This window comes from Scyliorhinus torazame, chromosome 3 (genome assembly GCF_047496885.1).
Source record: "Scyliorhinus torazame isolate Kashiwa2021f chromosome 3, sScyTor2.1, whole genome shotgun sequence".
NCBI classification, from domain to species: Eukaryota; Metazoa; Chordata; class Chondrichthyes; order Carcharhiniformes; family Scyliorhinidae; genus Scyliorhinus; species Scyliorhinus torazame.
Genome location: NC_092709.1, coordinates 347295943 through 347320926, shown reverse-complemented (window position 1 = coordinate 347320926; position 24984 = coordinate 347295943). Strand labels below are relative to the sequence as shown.

General features: G+C 51.1%; 1 protein-coding gene across 1 annotated transcript in view; it reads left to right on the top strand.

The window, feature by feature from the left end:
* dysf (dysferlin, limb girdle muscular dystrophy 2B (autosomal recessive)) overlaps nt 1-24984 on the top strand; it is a 427787-nt gene that overhangs the window by 35017 nt on the left and 367786 nt on the right. The window contains exon 4 of the mRNA XM_072497740.1: nt 24622-24727. Within this exon, the coding sequence (XP_072353841.1) occupies nt 24622-24727 (106 nt within the window). The remainder of the gene's footprint in view (nt 1-24621; nt 24728-24984) is intronic.

Below are 24984 nucleotides of genomic sequence, written 5' to 3'. Positions count from 1 at the left end.
GCTAGCGGGATTCTCCGTCCCTCCACACCGGTGTTCTGGCAGGGCGCGCCCCTCCGGCAGCGGGATTCTCCGTCCCTCCACACCGGTGTTCTGGCCTGGCGCCCCCTCCGCCAGCGGGATTATCCGTCCCTCCACACCGGTGTTCTGGCATGGCGTGCCCCCTCCGGCAGCGGGATTCTCCGTCCCTCCACACCGGTGTTCTGGCATGGCGTGCCCCCTCCGGCAGCGGGATTCTCCGTCCCTCCACACCGGTGTTCTGGCATGGCGTGCCCCCTCCGGCAGCGGGATTCTCCGTCCCTCCACACCGGTGTTCTGGCATGGCGTGCCCCCTCCGGCAGCGGGATTCTCCGTCCCTCCACACCGGTGTTCTGGCATGGCGCCCCCTCCGCCAGCGGGATTCTCCGTCCCTCCACACCGGTGTTCTGGCAGGGCGCGCCCCCTCCGGCAGCGGGATTCTCCATCCCTCCACACCGGTGTTCTGGCATGGCGCGCCCCCTCCGGCAGCGGGATTCTCCGTCTCCACACCGGTGTTCTGGCCTGGCGCCCCCTCCGCCAGCGGGATTCTCCGTCCGTCCACACCGGTGTTCTGGCCTGGCGCGCCCCACCCGGCAGCGGGATTCTCCGTCTCCACACCGGTGTTCTGGCCTGGCGCGCCCCCTCCGCTAGCGGGATTCTCCGTCTGCGACACCGGTGTTCTGGCCTGGTGCGCCCCTCCGCCAGCGGGATTCTCCGTCCCTCCACACCGGTGTTCTGGCAGGGCGCCCCCTCCGCCAGCGGGATTCTCCGTCCCTCCACACCGGTGTTCTGGCCTGGCGCGCCCCCTCCGGCAGCGGGATTCTCCGTCCCTCCACACCGGTGTTCTGGCCTGGCGCCCCCTCCGCCAGCGGGATTCTCCGTCCCTCCACACCGGTGTTCTGGCAGGGCGCCCCCTCCGCCAGCGGGATTCTCCGTCCCTCCACACCGGTGTTCTGGCATGGTGCGCCCCTCCGGCAGCGGGATTCTCCGTCCCTCCACACCGGTGTTCTGGCAGGGTGCGCCCCTCCGCCAGCGGGATTCTCCGTCCCTCCACACCGGTGTTCTGGCTTGGCGCGCCCCTCCGCTAGCGGGATTCTCCGTCTGCGACACCGGTGTTCTGGCCTGGTGCGCCCCTCCGCCAGCGGGATTCTCCGTCCCTCCACACCGGTGTTCTGGCAGGGCGCCCCCTCCGCCAGCGGGATTCTCCGTCCCTCCACACCGGTGTTCTGGCCTGGCGCGCCCCCTCCGGCAGCGGGATTCTCCGTCCCTCCACACCGGTGTTCTGGCCTGGCGCCCCCTCCGCCAGCGGGATTCTCCGTCCCTCCACACCGGTGTTCTGGCAGGGCGCCCCCTCCGCCAGCGGGATTCTCCGTCCCTCCACACCGGTGTTCTGGCATGGTGCGCCCCTCCGGCAGCGGGATTCTCCGTCCCTCCACACCGGTGTTCTGGCAGGGTGCGCCCCTCCGCCAGCGGGATTCTCCGTCCCTCCACACCGGTGTTCTGGCTTGGCGCGCCCCTCCGCCAGCGTGATTCTCCGTCCCTCCACACCGGTGTTCTGGCCTGGCGCACCCCCTCCGCTAGCGGGATTCTCCGTCCCTCCACACCGGTGTTCTGGCAGGGCGCGCCCCTCCGGCAGCGGGATTCTCCGTCCCTCCACACCGGTGTTCTGGCCTGGCGCCCCCTCCGCCAGCGGGATTCTCCGTCCCTCCACACCGGTGTTCTGGCATGGCGCGCCCCTCCGCCAGCGCGATTCTCTGTCCCGCCAGCCGGCCAGTGGGGATTCCCATTGTGAGCGCCCTCACACCGTTGGGAAATCCCCGGGTGTGGGTGTGCTGCCGGCGCAACGGAGAATTCTGACGGTGGGGAATCCAGCCCACCGTCTACATTCGCAATTTCGGAAATGGTCCCCTTGGATCCTGGAAGTGGTAGTTGAGAAGATTGGCCACATGTTGTACGAGGTCAAGACCAGGGAGAGGACAGTAAAAAAGCACGTGGACCACCTTCGGAGCAGTGAACCCTCAACTGTGAAGTTGGATTGGATTGGATTGGGTTTGTTTATTGTCACGTGTACCGAGGTACAGTGAAAAGTATTTTTCTGCGAGCAGCTCAACAGATCATTAAGTACATGGGAAGAAAAGGGAATAAAACAAAATACATAATAGGGCAACACAACATATACAATGTAACTACATAAGCACTGGCATCGGATGAAGCATACAGGGTGTCGTGTTAATGAAATCAGTCCATAAGAGGGTCATTTAGGACTCTGGTAACAGCGGGGACGAAGCTGTTTTTGAGTCTGTTCGTGCGTGTTCTCAGACTTCTGTATCTCCTGCCCGATGGAAGAAGTTGGAAGAGTGAGTGAGCCGGGTGGGAGGAATCTTTGATTATACTGCCCGCTTTCCCCAGGCAGCGGGAGATGTAGATGGAGTCAATGGATGGGAGGCAGGTTTGCGTGATGGACTGGGCGATGTTCACGACTCTCTGAAGTTTCTTGCGGTCCTGGGCCGAGCAGTTGCCATACCAGGCTGTGATGCAGCCCGATAGGATGCTTTCTATGGTGCATCTGTAAAAGTTGATAAGAGTCAATGTGGACATGCCGAATTTCCTTAGTTTCCTGAGGAAGTATAGGCGCTGTTGTACTTTCTTGGTGGTAGCGTCGACGTGGGTGGACCAGGACAGATTTTTGGAGATGTGCACCCCTAGGAATTTGAAACTGCTAACCATCTCCACCTCGGCCCCGTTGATGCTGACAGGGGTGTGTACAGTACTTTGCTTCCTGAAATCAATTACCAGCTCTTTAGTTTTGCTAGCATTGATGTCGCTGCACCACTCCACTAGTTTGTCTATCTCCCTCCTGTATTCGGACTCATCGTTATTCAAGATCCGGCCCACGATGGTCGTATCGTCAGCAAACTTGTAGATGGAGTTGGAACCAAGTTTTGCCACGCAGTCGTGTGTGTACTGGGAGTAGAGTAGGGGGCTAAGTACGCAGCCTTGCGGGGCGCCGGTGTTGAGGACTATTGTGGAGGAAGTGTTGTTGTTCATTCTTACTGATTGTGGTCTGTTGGTCAGAAAACCGAGGATCCAGTTGCAGAGGGAGGAGCCAAGTCCTAGGTTTTGGAGCTTTCATATGAGCTTGGCTGGGATTATGATGTTGAAGGCGGAGCTGTAGTCAATAAATAGGAGTCTAATGTAGGAGTCCATGTTTTCAAGATGCTCTAGGGATGAGTGTAGGGCCAGGGAAATGGTGTCTGATGTGGACCGGTTGCAGCGGTATGCGAATTGCAGTGGATCAAGGCGTTCTGGGAGTATGGAGGTGATGCGCTTCATGATCAACCTCTCGAAGCACTTCATTACGACTGAAGTCAGGGCCACTGGTCGGTAGTCATTGAGGCACGTTGCCTGGTTCTTCTTTGGTACCGGTATGATGGTGGTCTTCTTGAAGCAGGTGGGGCCCTCGGAGTGGAGTAGGGACAGGTTAAAGATGTCCGCGAATACCTCTGCCAGCTGGTCCGTGCAGACTCTGAGTGCATGACCAGGGATCCCGTCTGGGCCCGTCGCCTTCCGAGGGTTCACTTTGAGGAAGGCCAATCTGACTTCGGAAGCTGTGATGGCGGGTATGGGTAAATTATGGGCTGCTGGGGCACTCGCCAGCGGATTGTTGGTTACCCGCTCGAACCGAGCATAGAATGCATTGAGTTCATCGGGGAGGGGTGCGCTGCTGCCAGAGATACTGTTCGGCTTCGCTTTGTAGCCCGTTATGTTGTTTAGTCCTTGCCACAACCGCCGAGAGTCTGTCTGTGACTCTAGCTTGGTTTGATATTCTCTCTTGGCATTCCGGATGGCTTTGCGGAGGTCGTACCTGGATTTCTTGTATAGGCCAGGGTCGTCTGCCTTGAACGCCTCAGATCTGTCCTTCAGTAGGTGGTCAATCTCGCGATTGAGCCATGGTTTCTGGTTGGGGAACGTACGTACTGCTTTCTTTGGCACGCAGTCGTCCACACATTTGCTGATGAAGTCTGTGACGGTGGTGGCGTACTCATTTAAGTTGGTCGCTGAGTTCTTAAATATTATAAAGTTACTCTGGGTTAGGTGGCGCCTTCAATATCCTAGGGACTCAGCCCATGGTACACCCAAGAGAATTCTTCAGGAGGATGACGATTTGTGCTCCAACATGGAAACTGAGGTGACGGACCCGCAGCCGGATGTCAATGTTGGGGTCGAACCCCCATCAGTAGCTCAGGCAAGGGAGGGGAGTTTGCCTGTCCACTTTATGCCCCCAGGTCCACCTCCACTGACAATGGCTGTACACAAAGCCTGGCAGTTCCTGTTAGTCCCCCGCGGGATAGGACACTTGTGTTGTATACTGTGTGGGCTGCTTCACATCTGAGTTAAATAAATTCAGTTTAACTTTTATCTTTGTGTCTCCTGGATTACCAGAAGTGGGTTGAGTCTCGGCCAGGGTGTAAATCAGATGTTTGTCCTTATTTTTGTTAACATAACAGGAAGCCTTGAAGTTGAAGATGAAAGATTCTGCCTTCGCACACTGACGCTGGGCTTGACATTGATGCTGGCATTTCCCTCTCTCGGCTCCACCCCCATTCTGCCAGTGAGGCGACATCCAGGCTGTGGGCAGTTGTCTCGGTCGAGCAGATCACTGCTGCCTGACTCAGGGTAGATCCATCTGCGCGCTGTCTCTCTCTCTGCGTTTCGCTGTTCTGCCCCCTCCGACATGCAAGACTCTGACCGCCCCCCCCCCCCCCCCCCCCCCCCCCCCCCATATCCCACTTCCCTTTGTTAATTAATCTGCAGTGAGTTGTCCTCGCCTCCACTGGCTCCACCCAAATCAGTCTCAGACCAGATTAGATTAAACTGCAGCCGCCACATTGCTCTGGAATGTGAGCGATTCCCCGGCGTTTGTCCTTTCAAACATTTTCTCCACTTCATTTAAAAGATAGGGGCAGTTGACACTTCCGAGCTGTCCCACACCCGTGATTGGCAGAACATCATCTCCTCTCACACCCGCATGTAATCCCAGAAAGGCAGCAAAACAGAGGCAGAACCAAGGTCAAATCAGGGAGAAAAATACTCCTCAAATTCTTTCCCCAATTCCCTCAGGATCAGGCCATGGAAGCCAGTTCAAAATCCTGGAACTCCCTCCCGAACAGCACCCTGTGGGTGAAGCCACACAATGGCCCTTAGCTGGAGCCCACAGGGTTAATAACATAACACAGTGCACTGGTGAATTATCAGTAATTATACATTCACCACACGGTTCAAGAACACCTGCACGGTGGCACAGTGGCTAGCACTGCTGCCTCACAACACCAGGGACCCGGGTTCTATTCCAGCCTCGGGCGACTGCCGGTGCGGAGTCTGCACGTTCTCCCCGTGTCTGCGTGGGCTTTCCTCGGGTTTTCTCCCACAGTCCAAAGATGCGCAGGTTAGGTGGATTGGCCATCATCGAATTTACAGTGCAGAAGGAGGCCATTTGGCCCATCGAGTCTGCACCGGCTCTTGGAAAGAGCACCCTACCCAAGGACAACACCTCCACCCTGTCCCCATAACCCAGTAACCCCAACCAACACTAAGGGCAATTTTGGACACTAAGGGCAATTTATCACGGCCAATCCACCTAACCTGCACATCTTTGGACTGTGGGAGGAAACCGGAGCACCCGGAGGAAACCCACGCACACACGGGGAGGATGTGCAGACTCCGCACAGACAGTGACCCAAGCCGGAATCGAACCTGGGACCCTGGAGCTGTGAAGCAATTGTGCTAACCACAATGCTACCATGCTGCCCTTGCCATGCTGAATTACCCCTTAGTATCCAAAAGTTTAGGTTGGGTTCCGGGTTCAGGGCGGGGGAATGGGGCCTGGGCAGGGTGTACTTTCGGAGGGGTGGTGCAGATGGATAGGCTAAATGACCTCCTTCTGCACTGTGGTGTTTCTACGTTTCTTCAATGAAGGCAGCTCACCACCGCCTTCCTTCAGTTAGGGATGGGAAACAAACCTGGCCGAGCCAACAACACCCACATCCCTCCATTGATTTTTTAAAAATGATTTTGACGGAGCCTGAATTTATGCCCCACCTTCTAATTGCCCTTGAGAAGGTGCTGGTGAGTTGCCTTCTTGTGGTGATACACCGTCCTTCTAAACAAGGGGTGAATGTGGTGATACACCACTGTACCTCCCTACCATTGTACATAGTATGTAATAGTTGTGCGTAACGTGGCCCTGTAATACTGTGTATTGTACTGTAACTCTGCAGAGGTTCGGTCACTGGTAGGTAACCCGACCTGGCCACGGAGAGCTCCGCCTTAGCCACTCCCCCGGGAGTCAGTATAAGAACCTCTTCTGGGACAGGCCCCATTCTGTCTGGGGTCGTCTGTGTCGGGTAAGCCTCCCATGTAGTATATTAAAGCCTGAGTTAAAGTCTCACATGTCTTTGTGGTTCTTGACGCTTAGCGCATCACTTCTTCAAACATTGCAGTCCCTGTGGTGTCAACACACCCACAGTGTCATTAGGGAGGGAGTTCCAGGATTTAGACCCAGGGACAGTGAGGGGTGTATTTAAAAGGACGGTGTGTGAGGAACGTACAGTTGGTGTTGCAGTGGGCTAGGCTGCAGACATTATTAGAAGAATAAACTAGATGGACTGAATGGCCTTCCTGATTTGAACTGTTCTAGTTTACCGAGTTAAAATAAACACGAGTCAAAACAGGATTGTGCCAGAAATACTGTGGCTACCAGAGCAGGTCAATGGCGAATAACTCACCTGGGTGGCATGGTAGCACAGTGGTTAGCACTGTTGCTTCACAGCACCACGGTCACTGTCTGTGTGAAGTCTGCATGCTCTCCCCGTGTCTGCGTGGGTTTCCTCCGGGTACTCCGGTTTCCTCCCACAGTCCAAAGATGTGCAGGTTAGGTGGATTGGCCATGATAAATTGCCCTTAGTGTCCAAAATTGCCCATAGTGTTGGGTGGGGTTACTGGGTTATGGGGATAGGGTGGAGGTGTGGACCTTGGGTAGGGTGCTCTTTCCAAGAGCTGGTGCAGACTCGATGGGCCGAATGGCCTCCTTCTGCACTGTAAATTGTATGAAGTCCTGAAAGACGTGCTGTTAGGTGAATTGGATATTCAAAATTCTCCCTCAGTGTACCCGAACAGGCGCCGGAATGTGGCGACTAGGGACTTTTCACAGTAACCTCATTGCAGTGTTAATGTAAACTTACTTGTGACAATAATAAAGATTATTCCTGACTCCCAAAGCCTGTCCACCATCTACAAGTCAGGAGTGTGATGGAATACTCTCCACTTGCCTGGGTGAGTGCAGCTCCAACAACACTCAAGAAGCCCAACACCACCCAGGACAAGGCAGCCCCGCTTGATTGCTCCCCCTTCCACAAACATTCACTCCCTCCACCACTGGTGAACAGTGGCAGCTGGGTGTACCATCTACGAGATGCACTGCAGTAACTCACCAAGGTTCCTCAGGCAGCACCTTCCAAACCCACGACCACTACCATCGAGAAGGACAAGAGCAGCAGATACCTGGGAACCCCACCGCCTGGAGGTTCCCCTCCAAGTCACTCACCACCCTGACTTGGAAATATATCGCCGTTCCTTCACTGTCGCTGGGGCAACATCCCGGAGCTCCCTCCCTAACAGCAGAGTAGGTGGACCTACACCTCGAGGGCAACTAGGATGGGGAATAAATGCTGGCCTAACCAGCCCATATCCCATAAATAGCATTTTAAAAAATGATTGTCTTTGACTTTCGAGCAGAGTCTGTTGCATTTGTTTTGAAGACAAGACGTGCGATCTACTGGCCGCACTGTGCCCGAAAGGCGACATGACATGGCCAGTAGAAGCCCGGAGAACCCTCTTCTGGATCTGCCCAGCTCAACGCGCCTCACGAGATCTAACCCGCCATCTCGCGAGATGTCACGAGCTGAGCCCCGCCTATATTGTACATCTGCATATCAGAGCGAGGTAGCGAGTCTCAGTTTAATATGATTTACCCGTGACGTTGGGATCTAACCCCTTCGCCTCAGAGACCTTGGACGAGTGTCAATCCTCACAAAGGGGGACTAGATGGAACAGCACTTGTGGGAATCTCCCAGGGGATCAGAGGCCCCCAGGTGCTTGCCCACTGGGCACCCTGCCACCTGGCACCACTGCAAGCCTGGCAGTGCCAAGGTGCCAGGCGCCATTTTTCCCATGCCAAGGACCGGGCCCACGGAGCGCCCTGCGTGTGTGAGGCGGGGTGAGGGTGGCCCCCCCCAGGACCCCCTCATAAGTCAGATGTGGCTTTGCGGGGAGGTCCAGGGGTTTTGTGGTGTGGTCGAGAGATCGGGACACCATTTTAAAATGGCGAGCGGAGCTCCTCAGTGCAGGAAACGGGACTGAGTGCGGCCCCGATGGAGAGTTCCCCACTGAGGCCCGGAATTGAAGGAGTCCCAGGAGTTTGCGTGGTGTTTGTGGGCACTGCGTGCACTGGGAAACACCCAGCTAAACACACTTGTCACAGGTGTCTGTTCCAATTTGGTGAGATCGCGCCCAAGAGCTCTCTATTCATGCACCCTCTTTCCTTGAGCATTTTCTCCCCTCAAGATTCATGTTCAGCATCAATCCCTGATAATATATAGGGGGTAGGGGTGCCAACTGCGATTGAATGTATTCCTGGAGGTTTCATCCCAATGACCTTCCCCCACGACCCAGCCATTATTCCTGACCCAGTTGCATGATGCTTGACCCTAATTAAACAGCCAGTTTATCCCATCTTCAACATTTCTCATCAATTTCTGGCAAAGAGCAACATTCAAAGAAATTGACAGAAACTGCATTCTTTTTCAATGTCCCTCAGATTATTTCTGGGGTTACACACAGCAGTGTCCACACAGCAGTGTCCTAGTGATTGAGCCCCAACTCCTGGAGATTCTAGGCCAATCCTGGAGAGCTGGGAGCTCTATCTGTTCACTGAGATCAGGAGGTGGCAGAACGATCGATACACACCAGCTACGATGGACAACAGTCCTGTAACCCCTTGCTTCTCTCTCTCTCTTGCCGACGCACGGGAGCCTTTCCACACCAATTTATTAGATCCTAGCGAGCTACTCGAAGGGTAGTCTGGGATGGACAATAACTGTCGGGTCCTGCCCTTACACAGGAGCCAATGGAGGCCATTCAGCCGCTCAAACCTGTTCTGTCGCACAGTGACCGATCTGCATTTAACTCCATGTGGTGACTGTCCCTTGAAGGGTAACACAGTCCTTTAATTCAAGCCTTGCACCTTTAGAAAATACAGCACAGAACAGGCCCTTCGGCCCACGATGTTGTGCCGAGAATTTCTTGAATTACCTGGGGATTTAGGGAGTCCGGGAATCAGGGGTCACAGTCTGAGGACACGGGGTTGACCTTTTAGGACTGAAATGGGCAAAACATTCTTCGCCCAGAGAGTGGTGAACCTGTGGAATTCACTGCCACAGAAAGCAGTTGAGACCCAAACTCTGTATGTTTTCAAGAAGCAGTTTGATATTATGGGGAGGACATGTCGGCTGACATTAACACTGCAATGAAGTTACAGCGAAAAGCCCCTAGTCGCCAGATTCCGGCGCCTGTTTGGGTACACAGAGGGAGAATTCAGAATGTCCAAATTACGCAACAGCACGTCTTCGGGACTTGTGAGAGGAAACCGGAGCGCCCGGAGGAAACCCACGCAGACACGGGGAGGACGTGCAGACCCCGCGCAGGCAGTGACCCAAGCTGGGAATCGAACCTGGGACCCTGGCGCTGTGAAGCAACAGTGCTAAGCACTACGATACCGTGCCACCCAGTCTATTGCCAGAGGACTAATAATCCAGAGGCCCAGAGTACTGCTCTGGGGTCCCAGGTTCGAATCCCACCAGGGCAGATGGTGGAATTTGAATTTAATAAAAATCTGGAATTAAAAGTCTTAACGATGACCATGAAACTATGATCAATTGTGGGAATCTGGCTCACTAGGAGATGTGCCGTCCTTGCCTAGTATGGCATGTGACTCCAGACCCACACTGCGATGTGGTTGACTCATAACTGCTCCCCACTGAAGTGGCCCAGCTAGCCACTCACTTCAAGGGACTAGGGATGGGGTAACAAATGCTGGCCCAGCCCACGATGTCCACGTCCCAAGAAGAAATGTCAAAGATATACTTGGGGCAAAGAGGATGAAAGGATATGGGGAGAAAGCAGGATTCGGCTATTGAGTTGGATGATCAGCCATGATCATAATGAATGGCGGGGCAGGCTCGAAGGGCCGAATGGCCTCCTCCTGCTCCTATTTTCAATGTTTCTATGCTGCACGACCAGGCATCCCACATGACGACAAAGGACAACAACCGCCCCACAGGTCTTCAAGCCTAAGATCCTAAATTGTTCTCCTCAGCCATTCTTGGACATTCTTTCTCATGAATGAGGGATCACCAATCATTTCAGCTTTAATTTTCAACCTATCCCACTTGTTTTGGACTCCCTGCAAAAGTTTCGCTGTGTCAACCCAGTTGAATGCTTTAATGGTCATTGGGTAGTATAGATCTTGAGTAACGCTGAAAACAGAGACATGTCAAAGTTTTTTGTCTTGTACTCATCAGGACACCTTGCAAGGATACCGATATAAGGGGAAGACAACAGTTTATACTGGAGGTGAAGGAAGTTCTGATTGGTTGGCAAATAGACTCGGATTGGTGGAGACGTTGCCATGGTGGGGACAGGGAACCGCTGAACTCTCTGTTTACATTGGCGGGTCTGGAAGATCACACCAGAGTGAAGGACTGGAAAATTCTGTATTTATATGGCTAGTGCAGTTCCGTTTCTGGTCAATGGTAACCCCCAGGATGTTGATAGTGGGCGATTCTGTGATGATGTTGCCATTGATTGTCAAGGGGAGATGGTTAAGATTCTCCCTTGTGTGAGACTGTCATTGCCTGGCACTTGTGTGGTGCAAATGTTACTTGCCACTGATGATTGAATGTTGTCCAGGTCTTGATGCATATGGTATGCCAACTGAGGTATTCAAAGTAAGTGGACATCTGCTCACATCAAGACTCCATGTGCTCTTTTGGAGGAAAAGGAAGTCCCCACAAACTCTCCTTGAAATGCGGCAGCGTTGACATTACTGGGTGGGAGGAGCTTACTACCAATCATTCAAAATGGAGACAACTTGTCCATCAAGCTGCATCATGCTCTGAATCCCAGCAGAGCCACGGCAGAGAGGGACAGAAAAGGAAATAAATCCTGCTTTCCGGATCCTACTACCTCAGGGGGATTTTGTGCCCCATGTGACCAAAGATCTTCGGGTGGAGAATCATCTTGTTCAGCCACATGAAGACCCATGGCAGAAACTCATGCCATTGGATGAAATATCATCCTCGATCAAAGGACAGTCAACAGCAATCCTTCCTGAGGCACGGTGCCTTGGAACTGAACACTCTACATGGGATCTAACTAGAACCTCAAATAACTTACAAGTTATTTCCACTGACTAATCATGCTAGCGTTCGTTAGCAGAGGGATTGAATTTAAGAGCCTTGAGGTGATGATGCAGCTGTACAAAACTTTGGTAAGGCCACATTTGGAGTACTGTGTGCAGTTCTGGTCGCCTCATTTTAGGAAGGATGTGGAAGCTTTGGAAAAGGTGTAAAGGAGATTTACCAGGATGTTGCCTGGAATGAAGAGTAGGTCTTATGAGGAAAGGTTGAGGGTGCTAGGCCTTTTCTCATTAGAACGGAGAAGGATGAGGCGAGACTTGACAGAGGTTTATAAGATGATCAGGGGAATAGACAGAGTAGACAGTCAGAGACTTTTTTTCCGGGTGGAACAAACCATTACAAGGGGACATAAATTTAAGGTGAATGGTGGAAGAGGGGATGTCAGAGGTAGGTTCTTTACCCAGAGAGTAGTGGGGGCATGGAATGCACTGCCTGTGGAAGTAGTTGAGTCGGACCTTCAAGCGGCTATTGGATAGGTCCATGGATTACGTAGAATGATGGGGTGTAGATTAATTTGTTCTTAATCTCGGACAATAGTTCGGCACAACATCATGGGCCGAAGGGCTTGTTCTGTGCTGTATTTTTTCTATGTTCTCTATGTTCTATAGAATTTACAGTGCAGAAGGAAGCCATTCGGCCCATTGAGTCTGCATCGGCTCCTGGAAAGAGTACCCTACTTAAGCCCACACCTCCGCCCTAGCCCCGTAAACCAGTAACCCCACCTAATCTAAGGGCAATTTAGCACGGCCAATCCACCTAACCTGCACATCTTTGGACTGTGGGAGGAAACCGGAGCACCCGGAGGAAACCCACGCAGACACGAGGAGAACAAAAGATGTACCTTTAATAAATGTGTACTGGAAGTGCATTACATTCCTCGGCAGACAGCCTGAGCTTGGAAGCACCGCAGTCCTCAGCGAGTCCCAGCACATTCCGTGCTATTAGCCAGGATAAGGGTCAGAAGCCTTGGCAACAGTTGGGTCATTTCCTGATTGCTAGCCCTCGGCCTGATTTACTGGAAGTGCCACGGTTCAGTGCTTGCAAACAGCCGGCAAAACACAGTCACACTTGGATTGGCAGGAAAGACTGCACATAAACCAGAGTATTTATAGAGATCTGAGTCACTGGGAATCATTTGAAGGAATTATCCCAAAGGAATCTTGCCTTATATATACAGGAGTGATAGTTGTGTGTTACTGGGGAGAACACTCCTTTATGTACTGTATAACAACGCACAATATGTTACAATATAAGATACATTATTTATATCCTAACACAGTGCATTATCAAATATATACAATGTTACAATAAAGTACCAAATGATGTGTTATTGTAGGATAGACACAGCGTTATGCCCAATAACCCACGCATGTTATTTAATATAGACAGTTATAACAAGTAGCAAATTGTATATTATGAAGTGCTATTCAGGAATGTTTTCCCCACAGTTTGCACAGATGTGTGCTACACCGTGATACCTGGTGTGTTATTATATAATAGTTATAGCATGTTATACCCATGTTATGGGCGAGGCGTTTTCAGAATCCCAAAATGTATCGTGGAGTTCAACCAACCTCCCCCTTTAATGGATTTGTTGCTTTTCCGAGCACACGGCTTGTTCCCTAGGTGTGGGATTACAATTATGGACACGTGGGTTTTTAAACACAAAATACTGTTTATTCCATGAACTCAACTTCACATCTTAAATAAACATTGGATCTCTTAACACCCCTTACTTCAAAGATAACTCAGAAAATATTGCAACAGTAAATAATTCCTTAAAATGTTCCTTCAAACTTCCAAGAGACTTAAAATCTTTAAACAGAATCGCATCAGGTTAAAGGCTTTACTATTATGAGTTGAAATCACCCAAACGATCCAGAGATAGTCTTTCATGGCAGAGATCCAGCTCACTGCAAAACACAAACACTCCCCAAGCTCTTTTCCTCCAAACTGCAGCTCTCTGGAAACACACAGACACACACAAGCTCTTTTTCAAACTGAAACTAAAAACTGCCAAAATGGCTGTTCTAAAGCCCAGCTCCACCCACTCTCTGACACCACTATTTTCTTAAAGGTACATTGCTTAAACATCCACGTCGTAAACGTACTCTCACATGACACCCATAACGCACAGTATATTTTATATTTTTCATTCATACATGCTAGGCCAGCATTTATTACCCATCTCTAATTGCCCCTTGAGAAGGTGGTGGTGAGCTGCCTTCTTGAACCCCTGTGATCCATGTGGTGAAGGTACACACACTGTGCTGTTAGGGGGAGAGTTGCAGGGTGTTCATGGATAGAATTCATAGAAATTACAGAGCAGAAGGAGGCCATTCGACCCATCAAGCCTGCACCAGCCCTTACAAAGAACACCCTACTCAAGCCCACGTCGCTACCCTATCTCCATAACCCAGTATCCCCCACTTAACCTTTTTGGACATGAAGGACAATTTTAGCATCGTCAATCCACCTAACCTGCACATTTTTGGACTGTGGAGGAAACCGGAGCACCCGGAGGAAACCCGAGCAGACACAGGGAGAACGTGCAGACTCCGCACAGACCGTGACCCAAGCCGGGAATCGAACCCGGGACCCTGGAGCTGTGACATAATGGTGCTAACCACTATGCTACCGTATTGCCCTAGTTGACCAAGCGACAGAAGGAACAGCAATTGTGGGGGTCGTGGGCGTGGAGGTAGCGCTGAAGGAACCTTGGGGAGTTCCTTCAGTGCATCCTGTAGGGCAGTGTTTTTCAAACGTATTTTATCGGGACCCACTTTAGGCAACTGACCGAGCTTCACAACACACAATGACCGGCCAGCGGGGCACAAACTGACCGATCTTCACAACACATACTGACCGAGCTTCATAACACACAATGACCGGCCAGCGGGGCACAAACTGACCGATCTTCACAACACAAACTGACCGATCTTCACAACACATACTGACCGACCTTCACAACACACACTGACCGACGTTCACAACACACACTGACCGACCTTCACAACACACACTGACCGACCTTCACAACACACACTGACCGACCTTCACAACACATACTGACCGACCTTCACAACACACACAGACCGACCTTCACAACACACACTGACCGACCTTCACAACACACACTGACCGACCTTCACAACACACACTGACCGACCTTCACAACACACACTGACCGACCTTCACAACACACACTGACCGACCTTCACAACACACACTGACCGACCTTCACAACACACACTGACCGACCTTCACAACACACACTGACCGACCTTCACAACACACACTGACCGACCTTCACAACACACACTGACCGACCTTCACAACACACACTGACCGACCTTCACAACACACACTGACCGACCTTCACAACACACACTGACCGACCTTCGTGACACACACTGACCGACCTTCACAACACACACTGACCGACCTTCACAACACACACAGACCGACCTTCACAACACACACTGACCGACCTTCACAACACACACTGACCGACCTTCACAACACACACTGACCGACCTTCACAACACACACTGACCGACCTTCACAACGCACACTGACCGACCATCACAACACACACTTACCGACCTTCACAACACACACTGACCGACCTTCACAACACACACTGACCGACCTTCACAACACACACTGACCGACCTTCACAACACACACTGACCGACCTTCACAACACACACTGACCGACCTTCACAACACACACTGACCGACCTTCACAACACACACTGACCGACCTTCACAACACACACTGACCGACCTTCACAACACACACTGACCGACCTTCACAACACACACTGACCGACCTTCACAACACACACTGACCGACCTTCACAACACACACTGACCGACCTTCACAACACACACCAACCGACCTTCACAACACACACTGACCGACCTTCACAACACACACTGACCGACCTTCACAACACACACTGACCGACCTTCACAACACACACTGACCGACCTTCACAACACACACTGACCGACCTTCACAACACACACTGACCGACCTTCACAACACACACTGATCGACCTTCACAACACACACTGACCGACCTTCACAACACACACTGACCGACCTTCACAACACACACTGACCGACCTTCACAACACACACTGACCGACCTTCACAACACACACTGACCGACCGTCACGACACACACTGACCGACCTTCACAACACACACTGACCGACCTTCACAACACACACTGACCGACCTTCACAACACACACTGACCGACCTTCACAACACACACTGACCGACCTTCACAACACACACTGACCGACCTTCACAACACACACTGACCGACCTTCACAACACACACTGATCGACCTTCGTGACACACACTGACTGACCTTCACAACACACACTGACCGGCCAGCGGGGCACACACTGACCGACCTTCACAACACAAACTGACCGACCTTCACAACACACACTGACCGACCTTCACAACACACACTGACCGACCTTCACTACACACACTGACCGACCATCACAACACACACTGACCGACCTTCACAACACACACTGACCGACCTTCACAACACACACTGACTGACCTTCACAACACACACTGACCGACCTTCACAACACACACTGACCGACCTTCACAACACACACTGACCGACCTTCACAACACACACTGACCGACCATCACAACACACACTGACCGACCTTCACAACACACACTGACCGACCAGCGGGGCACAAAGCGACCGATCTTCGTGACACACACTGACCGACCTTCACAACACACACTGACCGGCCAGCGGGGCACAAAGCGACCGATCTTCGTGACACACACTGACCGACCTTCACAACACACACTGACCGATCTTCATGACACACACTGACCGACCGTCACAACACACACTGACCGACCTTCGTGACACACACTGATCAACCTTCACAACACACACTGACCGACCGTCACAACACACACTGACCGACCTTCACAACACACACTGACCGATCTTCGTGACACATGCTGACCGATCTTCATGACACACACTGACCGACCTTCACAACACACACAGACCGACCTTCGTGACACACACTGACCGACCTTCACAACACACACTGACCGACCTTCACAACACACACTGACCGACCTTCACAACACACACTGACCGACCTTCACAACACACACTGACCGACCGTCACGACACACACTGACCGACCTTCACAACACACACTGACCGACCTTCACAACACACACTGACCGACCTTCACAACACACACTGACCGACCTTCACAACACACACTGACCGACCTTCACAACACACACTGACCGACCTTCACAACACACACTGACCGACCTTCACAACACACACTGATCGACCTTCGTGACACACACTGACTGACCTTCACAACACACACTGACCGGCCAGCGGGGCACACACTGACCGACCTTCACAACACAAACTGACCGACCTTCACAACACACACTGACCGACCTTCACAACACACACTGACCGACCTTCACTACACACACTGACCGACCATCACAACACACACTGACCGACCTTCACAACACACACTGACCGACCTTCACAACACACACTGACTGACCTTCACAACACACACTGACCGACCTTCACAACACACACTGACCGACCTTCACAACACACACTGACCGACCTTCACAACACACACTGACCGACCATCACAACACACACTGACCGACCTTCACAACACACACTGACCGACCAGCGGGGCACAAAGCGACCGATCTTCGTGACACACACTGACCGACCTTCACAACACACACTGACCGGCCAGCGGGGCACAAAGCGACCGATCTTCGTGACACACACTGACCGACCTTCACAACACACACTGACCGATCTTCATGACACACACTGACCGACCGTCACAACACACACTGACCGACCTTCGTGACACACACTGATCAACCTTCACAACACACACTGACCGACCGTCACAACACACACTGACCGACCTTCACAACACACACTGACCGATCTTCGTGACACATGCTGACCGATCTTCATGACACACACTGACCGACCGTCACAACACACACAGACCGACCTTCGTGACACACACTGACCGACCTTCACAACACACACTGACCGACCGTCACAACACACACTGACCGACCTTCACAACACACACTGACCGACCTTCACAACACACACTGACCGACCTTCACAACACACACTGACCGACCTTCACACCACACACTGACTGACCTTCACAACACACACTGACCGACCTTCACACCACACACTGACCGACCTTCACACCACACACTGACCGACCTTCACACCACACACTGACCGACCTTCACACCACACACTGACTGACCTTCGTGACACATGTTGACTGACCTTCGCGGACATGCCATGTTCAATTACCATTTAATCCGAAAGGGGAGCCTGTTTGGTCCTCATCCACATGATTTGTGAATGATGTTGGGGAAGTTATTAAAGGTTATCTGTAGAGTATTGTATCTTTTTGGACATGGTCAGGGTTGGTAGTTCATAAACTGTTTACTGTGTGTTTAAAAAATGTTAGCTGGATTCATAAAGTAAACATTGTTTTTGTTTAAAAATACTTTTAGCTCTCTGTTGTATAACACCTGTAAAGTGGGCCCTTGTGCTCCACATAACCAAAATCTATTAAAAGTTGTGGGTCAGGTGAACTCCATGATATACTTTGGGGTTCTCTAAACCCTGGCCCATAATACCACCTAAGCAGGCCAATTCTGGCTGTAATGTGTTTTTAGGCCTCAGCCAGCTCGGTCAGTACTGGTGCTGCGTGTCACTCTGGGTGATGGGCATTGAGGGGATTCTGTCGGCTTGCTACCCTCATGGTATCCTCCAAGTGGTGTTCAACCTGGGGAGTACTGATTCATCAGCTGAGGGTGGGGGAAGAAGGTAACCTGTGCTGGGAATGTCCTGCTGGTGGGACAGGACATGGTGGGGCAGGGATGCTGATGGTGGTGTCAGGGACATTGGCTGGAATTCTCTCGCCATTGGGATTCTCCTTTGCCGCCAGCAGCACACCCACACCCATTGACAAGCGATGGAAGGAGAGAATCCTGCTCCCAGCCAGCGGTGCCCCTCTGAGAAACACGCGGATGAGGTACCGGAGAATCCCGTCCGTTATCCATAAGATATGGTTCCGTTGTTGCTATCTTTACTTGCTATAAATTTGGCCGTCAATGAGGTTGCCCTTCTTTTATCTGGATAGTGATATGCTATTGCTTTCAGAGTCGGCAGGTATCAAATGATACCGCCACAAGGTTCAACCGGCTATCGATCAAAGAGCCAAACAACCAGTTAGTTCAAGATCAATAATATTTTATTTACACACAAGATTAACTTATACATGCAACATAAACACTACGAGCTAAACTACACCGAACAACTATGACAACCTGTACTTAGCTTCAGGCACCCGGCTTAGGTTGGAGGAACAGTGGCCTTTGTTCGAATTTGGACCTGCTGGGTCTGGAGGAGGAACTGCGGTTCAGCTGGGATCATCCGTCTGGTAGCGAGCGTTGCACTTGGACTTGCTTCTGGTGGTGGTGCTGCAGTTGGAGATGGACGTTGCCAGAGCGTCAGGTCCAAGAGAGATCGAACACATGGCGGTGTCCCTCTTTATCCTTGGGGTGGTTTCGCGCTCTTTTGGACGGTCCTTAGGTTTGGACCCCACTGATTGGGTAGTTCCTGATCACTGCCTTCGATCTGAGCCAATAAAGGGGCGGGTGCCTTGATGGCTGGGCGTGTCCTAAGCAGTCATTGACCTTATTGTTGATGCTTCCTGAGTAAAGGGAGTGGCGCCAAAATGTCTGGGATTGTGTCGGTTACCTGAGTATCAATCATTTGTCTTACGGAGATGGGCCAATAAAATACTAATCGGTTGGGGGTTTCGATGCTGTTGGATATACACAAATATACATGCAGGCTCTGTACCTGCCTGAATATTACATTGTCCATATTTTCCTTTAGGGTTTGCGAACGTCCATGTTTCTTGTTGTAAGTGCCCACCCCAGGTGGCTACACCGGGAGTGTGATTGTCACGCTGTTGCGTGGCTGGTCTGTGGGACAGCTCTTTAACATTTTTCGAAAGTCCCCAGCTGTGAAAGATGAGGACCGAGCTGGGTGAACTGGGCAGTGTGCAACTTTGTCAATCCCAGTACCAAGAGCAATACCAAGCGGTCTATCCGGTTTTATTCCTTTTTGATTTTCCTGTAGGGATTTGGCAGAGCTAATTGGTTTGCAAAGCCACTTCAGAAGGTAGCTGAAATCCAGCCACAGAGCTCTGGGTCTGGAGTCACATATGGGACAGTAAAGTTCCTTCTCGAACACTGAGCGATTCCTCCACCGGAGCGTCCACCTGGATTAGAAGATGTTGGAAATACACAGAGGTCAGGCAGCCTCTATGGAGAGGGAAATAGAGCTGATGCTTCAGATCGTCACCACTTGATGTGTCAGACTGTTTCTCCCTCCACAGATGCTGAGTATTTCCACCACTTTTTGTTTTGCCCCCACATTTCCGGCATCGGCAGTATTTTGCTTCAGTTTGCAGGGATAGAACAAAGAACAAAGAAAAGTACAGCACAGGAACAGGCCCTTCGGCCCTCCAAGCCCGTGCCGACCATGCTGCCCGACTAAACTACGATCTTCTACACTTCCTGGGTCCGTATCCCTCTATTTCCATCCTATTCATGTATTCGTCAAGGTGCCCCTTAAACGTCACTATCGTTCCTGCTTCCACCACCTCCTCCGGTAGCGAGTTCCAGGCACCCACTACTCTCTGTGTAAAAAACTTGCCTCGTACATCTCCTCTAAACCTTGTCCCTCGCACCTTAAACCTATGCCCCCTAGTAATTGACCCCTCAACCCTGGGGAAAAGCCTCTGACAATCCACTCTGTCTATGCCCCTCATAATCTTGTAGACTTCTATCAGGTCGCCCCTCAACCTCCGTCGTTCCAGTGAGAACAAACCGAGTTTATTCAACTGCTCCTCATAGCTAATGCCCTCCATACCAGGCAGCATCCTGGTAAATCTCTTCTGCACCCTCTCTAAAGCCTCCACATCCTTCTGGTAATGTGGCGACCAAAATTAAACACTATACTCCAAGTGTGGCCTAACTAAGGTTCTATACAGCTGCAACATGGCTTGCCAATTCTTATACTCAATGCCCCGGCCAATGAAGGCAAGCATGCCGTATGCCTTCTTGACTACCTTCTCCACCTGTGTTGCCCCTTTCAGTGACCTGTGGACCTGTACACCTAGATCTCTCAGACTTTCAATACTCTTGAGGGTTCTACCATTTACTGTATATTCCCTACCTGCATTAGACCTTCCAAAATGCATTACCTCACATTTGTCCGGATTAAACTCCATCTGCCATCTTGCCGCCCAAGTCTCCAGACAATCTAAATCCTGCGGTATCCTCTGACAGTCCTCATCGCTATCCGCAATTCCACCAACCTTTGTGTCATCTGCAAACTTACCGATCAGACCATTTACATTTTCCTCCAAAACATTTATATATACTACAAACAGCAAAGGTCCCCAGGGCCTGATGGGATCTACCCCAGAATACTGAAGGAGGCAAGAGAGGAAATTGCTGAGGCCTTGACAGAAATCTTTGGATCCTCACTGTCTTCAGGTGATGTCCCAGAGGACTGGAGAATAGCCAATGTTGTTCCTCTGTTTAAGAAGGGTAGCAAGGATAATCCAGGGAACTACAGGCCGGTGAGCCTTATGTCAGTGGCAGGGAAATTACTGGAGAGAATTCTTCGAGACAGGATCTACTCCCAATTGGAAGCAAATGGACGTATTAGTGAGAGGCAGCATGGTTTTGTGAAGGGGATGTCGTGTCTCACTAACTTGATAGAGTTTTTCGAGGAGGTCACAAAGATGATTGATGCAGGTAGGGCAGTGGATGTTGTCTATATGGACTTCAGTAAAGCCTTTGACAAGATCCCTCATGGCAGACTGATACAAAAGGTGAAGTCACACGGGATCAGGGGTGAGCTGGCAAGGTGGATACAGAACTGGCTAGGTCATAGAAGGCAGAGAGTAGCAATGGAAGGATGCTTTTCTGATTGGAGGGCTGTGACTAGTGGTGTTCCACAGGGATCAGTGCTGGGACCTTAGCTCTTTGTAGTATATATAAATTATTTGGAGGAAAATATAACTGGTCTGATTAATAAGTTTGCGGACGACACAAAGGTTGGTGGAATTGCGGATAGCGATGAGGACTGTCAGAGGATACAGCAGGATTTAGATTGTTTGGAGACTTGGGCGGCGAGATGGCAGATGGAGTTTAATCCGATCAAATGTGAGGTAATGCATTTTGGAAGGTCTAATACAGGTAGGGAATATACAGTGAATGGTAGAACCCTCAAGAGTATTGACAGTCAGGGAGATCTAGGTGTACAGTTCCACAGGTCACTGAAAGGGGCAACACAGATGGAGAATGTCATCAAGAAGGCATACGGCATGCTTGCCTTCATTGGCCGGGGCATTGAGTATAAGAATTGGCAAGTCATGGTGCAGCTGTATGGAACCTTAGTGAGGCCACACTTGGAGTATAGTGTTCAATTCTGGTCGCCACACTACCAGAAGGATGTGGAGGCTTTAGAGAGGGTGCAGAAGAGATTTACCAGGATGTTACCTGGCATGGAGGGCGTTAGCTATGAGGAGAGGTTGAATAAACTTGGTTTGTTCTCACTGGAACGAAGGAGGTTGAGGGGTGACCTGATAGAGGTCTACAAAATTATGAGGGGCATAGACAGAGTGGGTAGTCAGAGACTTTTTCCCAGAGGGGTCAATTACTGGGGGGGCGTAGGTTTAAGTTGCGAGGGGCAAGATTTCGTGGAGGTGTACGAGGTACGTTTTTTACACAGAGGGTAGTGGGTGCCTGGAACTCGCTGCCGGAGGAGGTGGTGGAAGCAGGACGATAGTGATGTTTCAGGTGCATCTTGACAAATACATGAATAGGATGGGAATAGAGGGATACGGACCCCAGAAGTGTAGAAAAAGTCAGTTTAGACAGGCAGCATGGTCGGCGCAGGCTTGGGGGGCCGAAGGGCCTGTTCCTGTGCTGTACTTTTCTTTGTTCTTTGTTCTTTGACTCAAAGACACACATGTAAATCACGCTAAAGCGCACGGTACGTACCTGCAGGACTATTAGACTTCAGAAACACAGGGCGTGTTATCACATTATGTGTTTCGAGGGATCTTTCACCCAGTAATGCACCGATTCAAATCTGATACACCACAGACCTGTGTGTATCACGCAGCCTGACACTCCTCATGCAGTACAGAGGGAATGTCGCACTCTCGGAGATGGGACATCGAAGGTTCCAGATGCTCACACAGCTGGATGTTCACACAATAGAGTCGGGGTCTTCTCCTCACCATCCCGCCCAATACTTTATCCCTCAGTCAACATCCGATCATTATTAGAATATAAGCAAAATACCACAGATGCTGCAATTTCTGAAATTAAAAAAAGAGGCATATGGACTTGAAATGTTGGGTGGGATTTTCGGGGCCCCCTCCTCCAGCATTGAAGGAAGCTCACCATTGGCTGGTGTGGGACCTCCCAGTCCTGCCGATGTCAAGGGTTTTTGTGTGGCCCGCCCCCTGCGGAACGGGAAGAAGCCGCTGACTGGAAATGTGCTGGCAAGGTCCCGTTAACTCCGTTTCTCTCTCCACAGATGCGGCCTGACCCGCTGAGCCTTTCCGGCATTTTCTGTTTGGGTTTCTGATCATTATTACACTGCTGCTCATAGGGACTTGCTGTTCACCAATCAGCTGCCGTGTTTCCGACTTACATTCAGTGGAAGGGGTGTCGGGAGGGCCGAATTTCATGAGGGTGTTGTGTCAATCTGAATCTCCTTTCAAATATTAAACCCCATTCTGTACTAGGGCCGGAATTCCCTGTTGTGAGTCTGCGTAAATTTGCAGATGACACTAAAGTCGGTGGAGTTGTGGACAGTGCGGAAGGATGTTACAAGTTACAGAGGGACATAGATAAGCTGCAGCGCTGGGCTGAGAGGTGGCAAATGGAGTTTAATGCAGAAAAGTGTGAGGTGATTCATTTTGGAAGGAATAACAGGAAGACTGAGTACTGGGCTAATGGTAAGATTCTTGGCAGTGTGGATGAGCAGAGAGATCTCGGTGTCCATGTACATAGATCCCTGAAAGTTGCCACCTAGGTTGAGAGGGTTGTTAAGAAGGCGTACGGTGTGTTAGCTTTTATTTGTAGAGGGATTGAGTTTAGGAGCCATGAGGCCATGTTGCAGCTATACAACACTCTGGTGTGGCCGCATTTGGAGTATTGCATGCAATTCTGGTCGCCGGATTATAGGAAGGATGTGGAAGCATTGGAAAGGGTGCAGAGGAGATTTACCAGAATGTTGCCTGGTATGGAGGGAAGATCTTATGAGGAAAGGCTGAGGGACTTGAGGCTGTTTTCGTTAGAGAGCAGAAAGTTAAGAGGTGACTTAATTGAGGCATACAAGATGATCAGAGGATTGGATAGGGTGGACAATGGAGCCTTTTTCCTCGGATGGTGATGTCTAGCATGAGGGGACATAGCTTTAAATTGAGGGGAGATAGATATAAGACAGATGTCAGAGGTAGGTTCTTTACTCAGAGAGTAGTAAGGGCGTGGAATGCCCGGCCTGCAACAGTAGTGCACTCGCCAACACTAAGGGCATTCAAATGGTCATTGGATAGACATATGGACGATAAGGGAATAGTGCAGATGGGCTTTAGAGTGGTTTCACAGGTCGGCGCAACATCGAGGGCCGAAGGGCCTGTACTGCGCTGTTATGTTCTATGTTCTATGCTTCGCTCGTGGGGACGGAGGATTTGGCACTCTGTCACAATCTCCCATTCACTCCAGCGTGAGCGGAGAATCTCCCCGCCGTGAATGGATGGAGAATCCCGTCCCGTTTACTCACAGTGCTAACGACTCAGTGTTCGAAGGAATTCTAAACCCTGTCCTCAAATTTATTCCGTGCTGTTCTTTAATCCACAGGTTCCTGGGAGAGGTACGAACCTCCCTGAGAGACGTACTGAGCTCCCCAAATCTAGTGGCCAAATACAATCTGGCTCTACTGGACACCAAGAAACAGAACACTGGGGTAAGAGGAAAAGCATTTTAACATTTTGACTCACACTGTCACTCAGTAACCCCTCTCCCCCAGCACCCTGTGTTACTGACTGTATCTCTACTGATGTTAATCCAGCTCCCTCACACTGTCACTCAGTAACCCCTCTCCCCCAGCACCCTGTGTTACTGACTGTATCTCTACTGATGTTAATCCAGCTCCCTCACACTGTCACTCAGTAACCCCTCTCCCACAGCACCCTGTGTTACTGACTGTATCTCTACTGATGT